The following is a 15,567-nucleotide window of genomic DNA, read 5'->3' on the forward strand; positions in this document are numbered from 1 at the left end:
CAACTTATACCTGTATTGCACTTAGATGTCCTTAGGAAACTACAGGCCCTAATTTTTTTTTTTTTTACTTTTTAATCATGTGGCTTAACTACCAGCTGTTTTTTTCTAAATATAGTAAATATACAACCAATTATTTTTGTAAAGAACTCGAAAAGAACTTACTGTACAAACTGCCACCTAAGACTTAGCCACTAGTAAAGTTTTAGTTAACTTTTCAACTGAATATAACTAGACTCCCAACACTTCTGATCTATTTGGATCCATTCACTTCAACTTTCATAATCACCACCAAGTCCAAAACACAGCAGTCGTTATTCTTACCTGGACTACTGCAGTGGCTGCTGCCTAACTATTCGTTCTCCTCCAATCTACACTACAGTACAGGTAGATCTTTTAAATTCAATTTTACTCCTCTACATAAAAACCTACAATGGCTCCCCATTGTCCTAAAGAAAAAACTGCCCGCCTTAAAGACCTAAGGGGCCTGTATGATCTAGAGCCATTCTCTTTCTCTGACTGCTCAAGCCACTGAGGCCTCTCAAATCCTTACCGCTGTTCCTTGGGGCCTCACAGCCTTCACAGATTATGCTCCCTCTATCTGGCATAATCTTCTCTCCCCATTGCCTCTGACTCCCAAAAGGAGATCAGCTCCTCCTGTTACATGCTCTCATAACCCTAATCTTAATCCTCTTTTCTCCTGGGCAGCACAAAATAAACTGCAATAAAATAATCTAAGTGGTTGTTTAGTGTTCCTCTCCCCACCCCCAATATAAACTCCAGGTAAGATTTAGGAATATGTCTACCTTTTCCTGCCTGCTACAACCCAAGTACTTCGATGCCAGTACCTTACACATAATAGGTGTACACAAAACACCTGTGTTATCTTATAAGCAAAACTGATGAGACAAATGATGACAGGCAGCAAAATGATCCACAAAACAAGACTAATGGAGAATCCTGGCTGCACTGTGAGTCACCACACATCTCGCACTGAAGTAAAAGCAAAAACCCTATTGCTTAAACATGGGCAGAAAGTTTAGTTAGAACTAAACTTTCCAAAGTAAAATTTTCTCATATGTTATGTGAAACAGGACGAGTTCCCCTTCAGTCACCAGTAAGAAGATACACAACTAAATCAAGACTGCTGCCACATTTGGCACTATTCGCTTCTTGGCAGTCTCTGCGAGGCCAAGAGTTGAACTGGCCAGGGAACAGTGATTTATCTCCCACATTTAGAAGGGGTCCGTCTACAACAGCAATGCTGCACTACTAATGGACTTTGAATTCTAACCTAGTCAAATACTTTCCTGAGTATTCAATTAACTTAAAAAAAAAAAAAAAGGCTGAATTTTATGTGTCATCGACAAAAGCCAGTTTCATGAAGCATCATAGTCCAATTAGATTAGGAAGAAAAAAAAGTTGCTTTTTCCTCCAAACCGGGGGAAGAAAATCATACTAACTAGATATCTTTTACAAACGAAAGTCAATACTCGGGGAAATCAAAAGAAGATGGTACGCGGATGCTAAGAGGTGAAAGGTCGGGGGGCTGTGGGTGGAGGCTGCCCGGTGTGCTAACTGCCGCCCGGCCCGGTGGTCTGCGGTGCCAGACCTACAGCGGACCGTCCCAGGTCCGTCTGACGAGCACAGGTCTGACACACGCCAAACCCCCGCCGTCTGGTTCGTCGCACGGACCCAGCCAATGCAACAAACGGCCAGACCCTCTCCGCGCTGTGCTGAGCAGAGCGGCCGGCTCGCGTCCAGCCCTTCCCGGGCACCGCGCGTCCAAGGGGAGCAACTCAGGTAAGGGCTCCGAGATCTCGGGGTTACCCCTTTGGCCCTTTGTTCGTTCCCAGGCAGCGAAGCCTCGGGCGCCCGCTCCTCCCCGCCCCCCACCCCCCAGCTCCCGGCGCCCGCGTCTCCTGCAGAGGGGAAGCGCAGACGCGGGCGCCCAGACGGCGGCGGCGGCGCCCCCAGCCCTCCCCGCGGCGGGTCCCGACCCCGCGGCCTCGCCGGCGCGCGGCCCCTCGCCCTTACCTTGTAGACGTCGCCGTAGGTGCCGCTGCCGATGCGCTGAATCAGCTCGAAGTCCTCCTGCGGATTCCGGCGGGACAGATCGAAGCCGGGGTTCATGGCGGGCCCCAGGTGCCCCCCGCCTCCCTCCCGGGCAGGGGAGGGGGGGCGCTCAGGGGGCCACACGGAGAGTGGGAGCCGCGGCCGGCCCCCTGCTCCCCCGGCGGTCACAATCGCCCGGCTCCACGCTGCGGCCGCCGCCGCCGCCGCTCCTCTCACGCCGCCGCCGCCGCCGCCGCTGCCGCCCGGGCTAACCGTCCCCGCCCCCGCAGCCCGCCGCCGCGCCGAACCCGGGTCACACCCACAAGGAGAGGAGAACACTCGCAGCCCCTCGCTCGGGGTGCAACTCCAACATGGCTTCCGCCTTCGCCGCTCCTCCCCCTCCCCTTACTCCGGCTCCTCCACCCTCCTCCCCCTTTTCCCGGCTCCCGCCCGACTGCGCAGCCGCGATCCCGGAGGGAGCGCTCTTCGGCCCCGCGCGCGTGCGGCTCCGTGCGCGCTCCGGCTTCGCGCGCCTGCCGGGCGTGGGCGGGCGGCCCTGAAGCGCCGGACCCCGAACTCGCGCGGCGTTCCCGGGTCGCCGACCCGCGCTTGACAGCGGCCGAGTCTTGCTGAGCAGGCGTGACTGCCCCGGGGTCCGCGGTGATTTGGGGGTAGGGGAAGGACGGGGGGGAGATGGGGGGAGAAAGTAGCTCGTATTCGCTTCTGACTCCCCGAACGGCCAAGTTGGACGTTCCTGTATCACGTCCCGACCCTATGCAGGCAGTGTAGTTTTAATTTGCAAGGCAGCCAGTGTCCCCAACTTATTTTCAGAAGCACCTACACACAGGACACAGCCGATTACCAGAGACTTTCTAGGGCCGCGGAGAAGGGGTGGCCCTGAGGAAAGTGCTTGCTTTGACACCGGCCAGGAGCCCTTGGAGCTGGCCTGCCGGGGTGCAAAAGAGGGCAGGCCTGGAGAGCAGCCAGGAGGCGTGTGGGGTGGATAGGGCGTGGGAAACTCGGGGGGAAAAACACGCTGAGCGGCCGCCCACCAGCCCGAGTGGAGGGCGTGGGAAGGAAGCATAGAGTCTAGAACTGAAGCAGTGATTGACCTTCTCTGGAGACGCTGGATTATCAAAGACCCGGGCGGGGACAGTGCAACCCGTGGAGCAGCCTTGCAAAGGAGAGGTGGTGGAGGGTGGAGCGTGAGCAAGATTCATCCTGCTCCTGAAATGTAAACACATGATGAGGCGGAAGCTCTTGAGTTTACCCACCGAAAGCCCCACCTGGCGTGAGACCCAGATTGTGAGCATGACATCCGATCTCTGTGGACACCAGCTCAACTATTAATACTTGTCCAAGAAGTGGAGGGTTAATTTTCTGTTCTCAAGAAACTGCCCATTGCCCACTAGGCATTTCCAAAAGCTTTAACGAAATAGGTGATGGCCACTTGGATGATACTATCTTGAGTTTTGCTTCAGAAATACCTGCTTAATATCCATAGGCACCACACATTCTGACCACTAGTGTTTCCAATTACCTGGTGGAATTGGAAACTAGGTCTTATCAAACTTAAGAATAAGTATAATCAAATAATAGTCAAACCACTATACTTACAGTTAACTGTCTCATACATTTTTATGTTTTCAGTCCTTTTACCTACAGTAAGATTGCATGTTAAGTTCTCAAATAAGTTGTTTATCTGAGTAGGTATTGACTAAAAGATGTTGGAAAATGACCATCTCTTCACCTATACAAGAAGCCTTCCAATTGTCTATTTTTTAAAAAACATTTTATTTATTTGACAGAGATGACAAGTAGGCAGAGAGGCAGGCAGAGAGAGAAAGGGGGGGGACGCAGGCTCCCTGCTGAGCAGAGAGTCCATACAATAGGGGGCTCAATCCCAAGACCCCGGGATCATAACCTGAGCCAAAGGCAGAGGCTTCAACCCACTGAGCCACCCAGGTGCCCCCAATTGTCTAATTTTTAATCAAAGCATCAGTAATATGTGCTCATCTCTTAAGATATTACCACGTGAGTGTTTATCATTGGATTTTTTCTAGCTAGATCTCACCTTAAGGCTCAGGTATCTTGAGAATTAAACTCCTAAATATAAATGTTATTCCATTCTTGCTTTTCTCTGTTTACAGCACTTGCAGGGGACCCGGACTGCAGGTCTTTCTTCAGCTTGTCCACATTTGGAGAATTGTTTGGCCTCTTTAAGCCAAACATGAGAATAATTAGTCCAGGATTCAGATAAGCAGACCTAATAATCTATCCCAAATAGGAATCAGTTCTGCTTTCTTTCTTTGCCTTTTTAATGCTGGAAAGCCAAATTCTCAGCGTGAGAACCTGGTAATAGTTTCACTGTTTTGTTTGCTAGGATTATCATCTGTGCAGATAACTTTGCATTTGCATCACTAATAGATTTCTTTCAAAGGGGAAAGACATTTCAGTAGGGCTCAAACAAGTCTTTAAGGTTTTGTTTGTTCCATTTTGGCAGGACCAAGCTATTCCTTTTGAAAAAGGATTGATTTTCATGTAAGGGCCTGATTTGCTATGTGGGTTACAGCATAAATAAAAGGGCTTTTGCAATTAACTGCTCACAAAGAATAAAATATTTCGTTCTTTGTAATATATACATGCAGATGCCAAATCTGATGTCTTTGTTTTTCCTCTTCCCAATGTTCCTCAACTTTGCTAGAAGTAACACTAATGATCACACTTTCTTTGAATCCGAGAAATAGTTTCCCTCTTCTATGATTAGAAGCATCCTTAGAAGTCATCTAATCTTTTCAATTCAAGAACTGCTTCTACAGCATCTCTCCTGAATTTACTACTACATGAATACCTTCAGGAAAAGGAAACTCACTGCTTCCAAAAGCCACTCACTGTGTTTGAGATTGTGCTAGTGAGCTACCGTTACAATAATAAAAACAATAGTGATATCTAACATCACCAGGGGCTTACAAGGTGCCTGGAACTGAGCCAAGTACTTCCCATGTGTTATCTCATTTAATTCTCACAACAAGTTGATGACATAGGTTTTATTATCATAATTTTTTGAGGTACAGGCAGATTAAGCTGGCTCAACGTAACAAAAATCTGAAATTTGAACAGAGGTAAGACATGAAGGCCAGAAACTTTTTTTTTTAAGATTTTTTAAATTTATTTATTAGAGGACAAACAAGCACAAGGCGGGAAGGGACAGAGAGAGATGCAGATTCCCCGCTTAGTAGGGCTCCGAGAAGGCCAGAATCTATACTAACCACTAATCTGTACTCTAATCTATACTTAACCACTAATCTGTACTTTGCTTTAGGTATACTTTTAAAAATTTCTCTTATGCTGGGACACCTGAATGGCTCAGTCGGGTAAGCATCTGCCTCCAGCTCAGGTCATGATCCCAGGATTCTGGGATACAGATCCACTTTGGGCTTCCTGCTCAGTGGGGAGTCTGCTTCTCCCAATCCGTCTGCCCCTCCCCCCATCTCAAATAAATAAAATCTTTTAAAAAAAAATTTCTCTTATGCTAAACTAAAATCTGCCTCCTTGTCATGCATTTAGAATCAACAATTATTAAATTCTAGTGGTATAGAATACAGAGAAGAAAACCACAGTGCCTGAGATTGGGGAGTTTGCAGTCTCACAAAACTGTGAGAAGCACAGAAAAGGGGCAGGAAAGCAGACAGGAAGATACAGGGAGATTCCTAAAGAAAAATCTTAAAGAATGTGTTGCAGTTAGTCAGAGAAATGAAGGGGAAGTCATACACTCCAGGCTGGCCACAGAGCCCTAGCCTCTTAAAGCTCCCACCCATCACACTGTAGGGGGCAGGTAAAGGCTAAAATAGTGTATCCAGATCACCCTTCTCTTGGCCGGTCCTTTGTGGGTCTGTGGCTTAGGGATTCTTTAGTCTCTGTACCAACTCTGTGTTTTAGCCTCAGGACTTCTTCTCTAACCACCCATCAGATCCACTTCTTTGGCTTACTGACCTCATAATTACCACTCACATTTCAGTTTGCAAACAGCTTTGGGAAAGGAATACTGAGCAAGCCTTAGCTCAAAAAAGCCCCTACAAGAGGAAGAGAATCAGACTCAGACATATGTGAAGCAGTGACAGAAAGTTCCAGGATGTTATACAACCTAGCCTAGCACAGCACTGAGCCAGGCTACTGGGATTCCTATTTTGTCTCCTTGTCCCCTTCTGAATGACCTTGGGAAGTTATTTCAAAATGGGGCTGTTATGGAGTCAAAACTAAAATACATGTTAAGGGGTGCTTGGGTGGCTCAGTTGGTTAAGCATCCAACTCTTGGTTTCAGCTCAGGTCGTGATCTCCTGGGTTTTGGAATCAAGCTCTGTGTCGGGCTCTGTCCTCAGCAGGAAGCTGGCTATAGATGGTCTCCTTCTGCCCTGCCCCTCCCCCCCCATGTTCATTTACCCTCTCCCTCTCAAATAAATAAATTTTTAAGAATAAATAAAATACTTGTTAAAGTCACCAGCTCCTAGACCACAACAAGCCCACAAAGTATTAATTACTATTATTTGTAGTATGTTTTAGAACTTTTTTTTTTACCTTTTATGGTGTAACTATTTTTTTTTAGTGTTATACTGGTTTCAGGTGTACAATGTAGTGATTCAATGATTCCATTCATCCCTTGATGCTCATCACGACAAGTATATTCCTTAGCCCCATCACGAATTTAACCCAGTCTCCCAGCCTCTATTTTAGAATATTTTGAAGGGTGGCAGTCATGGGGTTGGGAATAGAGGTATTAGGAAACAAATGTGATAACATATATAAGAAAACCTGATTTAAGGCCACGAATGCTGAGGACAGAGAGAAGAGAAAGAACACAAGGATCTTTAGAAGGTAGAATTGAAGAAGGTTTGGTGGCGTGAGGAAGCAGGCAAACAATGGGTGACATACAGACTTTCCAATGGGAAGATCCTGAGAGGATGATAGCATTTGCCATAGTAGGAGATATTAGGGTTATCTGGGGCAAGATTTTAGGGTTGGGTCAAAGTAAATAATTCTGTTTCCTATCTGTTAAGGTTAAAACGCTCAACTAGAAATATAAAATTAGTGACCAAAAAAAAATAGAGTTGAAACTTAGAAAAGATGTTAAGGCTAATTTTTAAATGCTGAGAGTTAAAGTTTAGGAATATTTATTATCTATTAGGTGCCAAACACTATATTAGGTTCCAACACTGCAATAGGGCATGGTCCCTGAATTCAAGTCGGGCTGCAGACAAATTCTCAGATAATTCCGTTACAAGGAGATGAGTACTGAGGTGCAGGGAAGCAGAGCCAGAAGGAGATATAAGGTGTTGCTTAGGCTAATAATTTGGCTTTATTTCAAGCCAACATATATTTTAAAATTTCATATATATATATATATATATATATATATATATATATGAATTTTATATATATATATAATTATAAAATTATATATATAATTTTTTTTCCAGTCATGTATTCAACATTTATTTACAGGTCAAGAGGAGTTCTGTATGGGATGCTGGTGGAGATGGACGTCCTCAATGTCAGCTTTCAGGTTCCACCCTGATATTCTGAGCAATTCAATTCTGCTCCCAGATTTGCATATGTCCCAGCACCATGTTTCTCAATGGAGGTTTTATTAGCATTTGGGGTAGGACAGTTCTTCCTTGTGTGGGACTGTCCTCTGCTTCAGCACTGCTCCCAGCTGCACTGACATCAACCACAAAAATAGCCACACATATTTCCTTCCCAATGTCTAGAGTTGGGCTGAGGTGGGGGTGAATGGATTGAGAATGTTTGTCAATCGTGTCCTTGAGAGAACTGTCATCCACAGCAAACTGTTTATCCTAGTATTCCTTTCTATCTCATATAGAATATTCCCTGAGACAAGTTCTGATATGTAGAATATTGTCCCTCTTACTTCCAATGCTTGGAGAGGGTTTCACTGCTCTCTGTACGTGCACAGCCAAGAGACCACCTCCTCTTTATCACATAGATCCTGGGGTCACATAGGAAGGGACCAAATCTAGTCTTTGCAGGTTATGGAGGTCTTCACAGAGGAGGGATCCTCTAGGCTCAGACTTAGAGGTAGAGAGTTAGTCAAGCAAGAAGGTATACTCCATACCAATGGTATAGTGGTTACATTCAAAGAAATGAAGGTAGTTCTGTTTCAGGAGAATAACAGATGAGGCCACTGTGGTAAGCAGAGACCAGTCCATTAAACAGCATGGAAATTGTATTAAATAATTTGCATTTCTTCTTGAGAACAAAAGGGTGCTGTTGGTGGATTTTCAGCATGATCTCATTTGCTCCTTAGAGATACTCCACCAACTGCAGGTGGAGAATGAATTGGACTCAGGTGGCAGGACTGGAGATGAGTTAGGAGAATAGTTCAGAGGCCATTGTAGCAGTCCAGGTAGGAGAAAATGATGGTCTGAGTTAACATATGGCCTTGGCATCAACATTCAGTCATGTATTTGAATTGTGGGTTGAGATGAATTTTCAGAGGGGAAATAAATGGAATGGGCAGAAAATGGGTTCTTAGAAACCCCCAACATTTAGACTGTGAGCAAAGGCAGAGAATCTAGCAAAGAAGACTAGGAAGGGTGGGCTCCAATATGATATGTGGAAATACAATGGTATGGAAGTCACAGGAGTTCATACTTAGGACTCCCTTCAAGGAAGCACATGCTATAAGGAGTGAGAACTACAGACAGCCTCTAGCTTCCATGCCTTTGGGATCCATCACAGCCTTCATGGAGAGGTCTCAGTCTCCCCAGAGGCTCCCAACCAATGACTGAACACAACCAGCCATTCCTGCCCAATGCAGTTTCTTCTAATGGGCAATCTTTGCTCTGGGGCACCCCATTGGCATCACTGAGTTAGTCTCAGAGCATCCCTACCGACGGAGGCTCTTTCTACCCAGTCCTTCTTCCTTATAACTACCTGTTATCTGAACACTCTATTATAGTCTGCACTTTGATTCCGTTTTTTTATAGCCACAAAAAACCCAGGGCCACGGTACTGCTCAACATCAGGGGATGCCATTCAGATTATATAATCCTCAAGTTCCACCTGGCCCCTGGGTCCTGATTTTTTAAATCTCCAAAATCCATATTTGCTCCCCTCTGAATCAGATCATGAGAGGTGCTCTTGAACCCTCCTTGTCCTAAAACTCCAGGTGAAGAGACTGGTCTCATGCATCCTACTGTAACATTCTTGCCTTGCCAGCAGTTGATCAGACCAGATATCACCTTCTTATCACAAAGCCATATATAACAACACCATGAACAAAACAGGGCACAGAGTATCTCTACCCAATATTGCTTCCAGGTGACATCTTGCAAACACAAGTCAGACCAAAGCCTAGAAGCTTGTTTAGATAGATAAGAACTTCCAGTCTTCTTGAGAAGCCAGGATTCCAAGGGGGTGCTTTGGCTGCACAGTAGGTAACTGATGCCTTTTTAGGCTTAACTAATTGCGGAAGGGTGCAGACTGTGTAAAAAATAGGCAACAAAGTATCAAAGGATTACAAGGAGGTACAGGTGGAATAAAGTCTGGGTAAGAGACTAAGAGCTGCTGAGATAATCTTATTGATGAAACTCGTGATTTTATTCATCTTTTATCCATGATGAATTAGAGCATAGTGTTTGCCTGGTTCTCTTTTACATAATACGTAGCCTACAGTTCCCCTTGTATTCTCCCAGTTAAAGGGTGTTGTCCTGTACCTTTGTTCCCAAATACAGAGTGAGGCCACTGTTGGACCAGTTCAAGTTGGTCCAGAATAAATGTGGTTACATAACCCTGTTTCCCAAGTAGATTATTGCCCAGAGTGTTATCCTGCTGGCCCTCCTTTTTTTTTTTTTTTGGAAGTTTTATTTTATTCTAGTTACTCTTACTCCCTTAGGAGGACTCCAACCCCTACACCCAACAAAACCTGTAGTAAATCAATCTGCTTATAGATCTAGAAAGTTCATCACTTTGGAAAAAAAAAATCTCTAATTTGGTTTAAACCTGGACCAAAGCTTTGTTTTCTTGATCAAAACAGACAAAAAATAGAAATAAAAGCTGTTACATAATCCGAATAACATGCCAAGAGTTTTCCATTTTTCCTTACTCCCTGCTCATAGTTCGAGGTGATGTAAAGCTAACCCAAATCTCAGATGGACTCAGATCACTGCCCCGGGGATGGATCCTTTTGCTGAGTCCATAACAAAGCCCATTTGGATCAAGGTATGTCTCTTCTTGGTATTAGAGTCAAAACTTCTGTCTGGAATCTGATCATCTGGGTTGCTTAAAGATGCTTAAAAAAAAATACACGCACACACACATATACATATATATATGTTCATGTATATATATATTACATATACATATTTAAATCAGGATTCATCTGGTAGTATGAACATTCCCAGCTAAACATCTGATACCATCAGAATAGTTTAAACATGTGTTGGTGGTATCATAAAAGGAAGGAAACTCATGAACATTTCCCTGCTGCTTTGTTTTTTATTAATAAATTACTAAGCCACTATATGAAATTTGTGAAAAGCCTTTTTCAAGCATAAATGTGGTGCTGCATACAGACAGTCTTTCTCTGTGTCAACCTTGAAACTGCTAACTGGGAACCAATATCTGAAAATGTTTATAAGAATTTTTATTTATGCTTTTAATTTAAATTCAGTTAATTAACATATAGTATAGTATTAGTTTCAGAGGTAGAGTTCGGTGATTTGTCAGTCTTATGTAACACCCAGTGCTCATTACGTCTCATGTCCTCCTCAATGCCCATCACCCCATCTCCCTGGTCCCCATATGAAAGTTAATGCCAGAAAGTATAACACTCTTAGGTTGCCGATGCCAATATTTAGGGTTACCTCTCACCTAAGGAGAGCACTCACCAGTCATTCCAAATAAATCCAAAACACCATGTCTGCAAATCTGAATGCAGTCTGTTTTCTGCTACGTGTTGCAAGTCTCTTAATTAGTCTCTCTGGCCCCATTTTCTTCCTCTTCTGATAATACTACACCTGGGCAATAAACATGTCTCTTAAAATGCCAACAATGGAAATGTGGAAGTCCTGAGGGAAGCTAAATTTGGAATGAATGTGAGTTCACTTTGAAGCATATTGAGTCTGAGGAGATGAAAGGGCACTAAGGAGGGGACATCACAAGGACAGTCCTAGATTGAGGAAGTGCAAAAGGTGATTACATCATGATGTATAAATGCAAGTCATAGAAATAAAGACGGTAGAGTCATGGGATCTCCAAGTGAAAAGTCCTCGAGTGTAGAGGAGTGGCGAGCAACCTCTTTTCTTTCTTCCTCCTCCCTGTCCCCCCCCCCTTCTTCCTCCATCACCTCCTCCTCCTCCCCTTCTTCTTCTTCTTCTTTAAAGGACCATTTAGGGGCGCCTGAGTGGCTCAGTAGGTTAAGCATCAGACTGTTGACTTTGGCTTTGGTCATGAGATCACAGGGTCATGAGATCAAAGCCTGCGACAGGACTGCTTGAGTCTCTCTCTCTTCCTCTGCACACCCCTTCTGAAGGAAAAAAAAAAAAAAGAACAACTTGCAAGGAGCAGAAAATGTTTATGAACCTTATTTTTAAAACATTCAAAGGTGAAAATAGTGTTACTAACTGCCGTAACAAGAATTTACATTCCAGGATGATTATTAAGGTAAGAATTTCTATTCTCTCTCAGGCAGGGTTTTCTAGCCTGTCCTAGTTTGATACATTTGCAATGTGGAATTTAAGGTAAGCGGATTGTAGACATGAGTGGAGAAGTGAGAAGAGAAGGGGGTAAGTTAGCCAGAAAGGAGTTAAGTCAACCTTTAAAGTGTTGGAAGAAAGGGAGAAGGGAGATGACCAAAGCCCAATAAACTGGGTTCTAAAGAAAGAATTTGAAGGTTTTATGTGAGAGTATAGGAAATAGAATGGAACTCAAGGGGGGCTCTGTAACCATGAATGGATTCCTCTAATGTTCTTTGAGAGCAGTCAAGGTAAATAAAGGTTGGAATAGGTTTTTAAAATTACTGTGCTCCTGAGCAAAGTCTAAGATATGCGGGACTCCAGGACTTGCTAGGGTCACAAGAAAAACGCCAATGGGAAATCTGGCAATGGTTCTGAGCTGCTAAAATGTTATCTGCTCATACTAAGGAGTCATGACACAAAAACAGCTTTCAAATCTTTTGTAACTTAATTTACATTGTTTTTTAGAGCTTCTATATGCTTTCACATTTCTATATGCTTTCACAGAGCTTCTATATGTTTTCACATTTCTATTTTATGTTAAGGAATGATTCCTTAAATTATTATCATCCATAATTTACAGATGGGGAAATTGAAACTTAGAGAAGTGAAAGCCAGAAACAGATCAGGATTAATGATTAGTTCCAGTCAATTGAACATCTGCTGAGCCTTGCTGACTGAAATTCAGGTTGTGCTCTATATCAATGTAAAATGATTAAAAATGTGCATGCCATCCTCAGCCATTCTTTCTTTACTCTTTCCCAGTTCTCTCTGAAAGGACTCATATCTCCTCTAAGCCTGGACTTGGTTCATAAAGAGATCTAACTCAGAGCATCACCGACACAAACAGCAAGGTTCCAGAAAGAATCAATTCCAGAGTCCTTTGGCCATGCCATGCCTGTGACGTGGTCATCAGAATTGCAGGATAAGGAAGAGATGGGAATTCTTATACGTTACTGAGCAGAGACGAAATTGGTGCAATTACATCGGAAGGCGATTTGACAATATCTATTAAAACGAAAGATGCCCTTATCTTACAATCTAACAATTCCACTTCACTATATATACCCAAGAAACTCCCTTAAATGCGTAAATGAATATTCAGTGAAGTATTGTGTATAACAGAAAAATAATTGGAAACAACCTAAATGTTCATCAGCCTGAGAGTGGTTAAGTAAATTGTTGTATGATCACGCAGAAGAATACTATCTGGTAGTTAAAATACATGAACTAGAACTGGAACTATAATATGCATCAATCTCAAAAAATAAAATATCTAGCGAAAACAATAAAGTGGCAGGAGATCCATAAAGCGTGCTACCATTTACATTAACTTTAGACCCATGAAACAATGGTACATATTTCTATGTGTGATAAACATTTAAAAATATTCACAGTAATATTAACTCCAAATTCAGGATAGTTGTTACCTCTGGGGAAGAAGATGGATAATGACAGGATAGGCAGAAGCCTTTAGCCAAATCTGTATTTTCCCCCCTGAAAAAGTGGATCAGAAACAAATAATTTAAAAAGTAAATATTTGACAAAATTTGGTGGGGAAGGTGAGTTCATATTATTATTTTTATCCCCTGTATGTTTGAAATATTTCATTTAGAAGTATATAAGGGTCTTCAACCCTGGAATTCTGGATTTTTTTTCTTTGTGCAGAAATTTCTTTTTTTTCCTTTTCTCATGTTGAAATTCCATCCATTCTATGGTATTTAACTCAAGTCTCACTACCTTATTTAGAATTTCTGTGACAGTTTTGTCAGTCCATACTATGCACTATAAAGTTCTGTAGGTCTGTAAGTTTTTCTTATATTCTATGATGACTTTATCAAAATGACTTTCACTCTTCTGAGTATGCTGAAGCTACCTACCAGGTACTGAGAAAGAGTAGAAAAAAAATGAAGTTTTCTCGTACACCATGTTTGTATGGCCAGAATCCTTTCATGTTATTGTTTAAATATATACTGCCTTGCATTAATATTTGGCTGTATTGTACACAAGCCTTGTCTCTCCAATTATATTGTAAGAGCCTTAGGAGCAGGGACAATGTTTTGAACTTTTAAAATTCTTCCCCAGTGCCCAGTGGAGCCTAACCAAATGCTTAGTAATGAAAAGTGGTGCATAAACCAATAATTATTATCCTCCCTTCAAAACCTTTATATAGAAAGTTGAAAATACTAGTTGGAGCTACATTTGCTTTTATTTTCCCAGAGAGAGAATAGTAATGAGCTGTGAAATGACCAAAACTCGGGCAGCAGAAGGGGAGGAAAAAAAAAAAAAGAAAGAAAGAAAGAAAGAAAGAACGGGTTTGTATTTTACACATTCTGGATAATCAGCTCTTGAATGATTAAGTGTGGAAAATCTCTTATGAGTAACAGCAGATTTAAAAAATTTGTTTTATGACTATGGACGTGTGTTGTAGATCATTTCCAGTTTTCAGATGATCCCAGGCCAAACTTATGAATTATTTTGGAAAAACATTTCCTCTTATGATATACTACATAGCCACACACAATATACACAATTGTTATCATTCTGCCTTCATTCCAATATTTATCGGACTACACTTGGGAATGGTGGTCCAGGAAAACTAAAATACAAAGGGTATTCCATCTGTGGGATCAGGAAAGGGTTCTGGAGAAAAACAAATTACTTTGAGTCTAATTTACCCTTAGTCCCTCTTGTAAAAGGTGTTTGGTCCTTGAGTCAACCAGGGTACTCAAAACCTCTGAGAAGAATGATGGTCTCTATGAGCCCAGGATTAAAGCTAAACAGCATAGGGAGTGGTAAGAGGTCTGGACCACATTGTCTCTCCTCAGAACCAAAAGCTGGGTATTGAGGAATGAGATAAATGTAAGAATCAGGACAGTTACTTTTCGTAAAAGTAGCAACTGTTTAGTCAAAACTGCTACCACATCGTGTCTGAAGAGTTTCCTATGAAACTTTGTAATATTTTATTAAACCAGGCCACTGCCTTGTGGTTCTTTGGCCTAAGTACTAACACTCAAAATACAATTCTTTAAAATAAAACTTACCTACGTATGTATATGTGACTGCCTTTTCAGTATACCTCAGGGAATTATATCTATTATTACCCTCCTCTATCTCTATGTCATTTGTATCCTAGTGAAGACAATTAAAGGCACAAAAATATCTTGCAGTTTGGTAAGAGATCATATATTCCCTCATTTTCACTCATTTGTAAATGTAGTATTGAAGCAAAACCTTGAAGCGAAGTGACCAGAGTATTCCTATAGTAATGGTCTCTGCAATTTTTCCTTTCCCTAAATAAAGTGAAGTAAACAAAATTCTTTTATACAGATAATATATGTAATTAATAGATTGGGTTTTCAAAGTTCCCTAAAGGATAAGTGTTTATAACTTGGAATTAATTTCCCATGGAAATACTGTGATTATGATTAGATTTAAAACCCAATACAAGTAGGTGTGAGAGGATAGTTGATTAAGAAATTGTATCTCATTTTCTTGTCTATGAGGTTATAATAGAAAAATGAGAAATATTTTTCCCTTTTCCAGCCTAGAGGGCGGGTTGAGATGGTGATTTTCTAAAGCCTCAGAGAGATAGAAAACACAACTACCTGGCAGAGAAAGTGTTCCAAAAAAAAAGGGGGGGAGGGAATGCCTTGGCTTCAGGAGAATTTGGATCTGTTGAACCCAGAAGGAGAGAGAACCAGACAAGAGTCAGTTTCCATAAATGGTAAAGATCTATATCTACTCCCAGATAACAGATTGG

General features: G+C 42.4%; 1 protein-coding gene, 1 long non-coding RNA gene and 1 other non-coding gene across 10 annotated transcripts in view; 2 read left to right on the forward strand and 1 right to left on the reverse strand.

Moving 5' to 3' along the window:
* Positions 1-2,455, reverse strand: part of MAP4K3 (mitogen-activated protein kinase kinase kinase kinase 3) — a 198,171-nt gene extending 195,716 nt beyond the window's left edge. For 7 of the 8 annotated variants that reach the window (XR_009405292.1, XM_059405514.1, XM_059405512.1 and 4 more), the window contains exon 1: positions 2,035-2,302. Coding sequence is in view for 7 of the 8 variants with exons in the window: in XM_059405514.1 (XP_059261497.1) it covers positions 2,035-2,130 (96 nt within the window). In the remaining variant the exon portion in view is untranslated. Of the gene's footprint in view, positions 1-2,034 lie in introns of all 8 variants that reach the window. The other variant, XM_059405517.1, reaches the window with a different exon arrangement.
* LOC132021315 (uncharacterized) lies at positions 1,445-14,835 on the forward strand. The gene is made up of 4 exons (XR_009405293.1): positions 1,445-1,800; positions 7,552-7,612; positions 10,188-10,290; positions 12,570-14,835. It is a non-coding gene; the product is annotated as an uncharacterized LOC132021315 (long non-coding RNA).
* On the forward strand, positions 13,625-13,699 carry LOC132022922 (small nucleolar RNA SNORD59). Its single transcript, XR_009405805.1, has one exon. It is a non-coding gene; the product is annotated as a small nucleolar RNA SNORD59 (small nucleolar RNA).
* Positions 14,836-15,567: the final 732 nt, after the last annotated feature.

The sequence above is a fragment of the Mustela nigripes genome, chromosome 7, assembly GCF_022355385.1.
Source record: "Mustela nigripes isolate SB6536 chromosome 7, MUSNIG.SB6536, whole genome shotgun sequence".
Lineage (NCBI taxonomy): Eukaryota > Metazoa > Chordata > Mammalia > Carnivora > Mustelidae > Mustela > Mustela nigripes.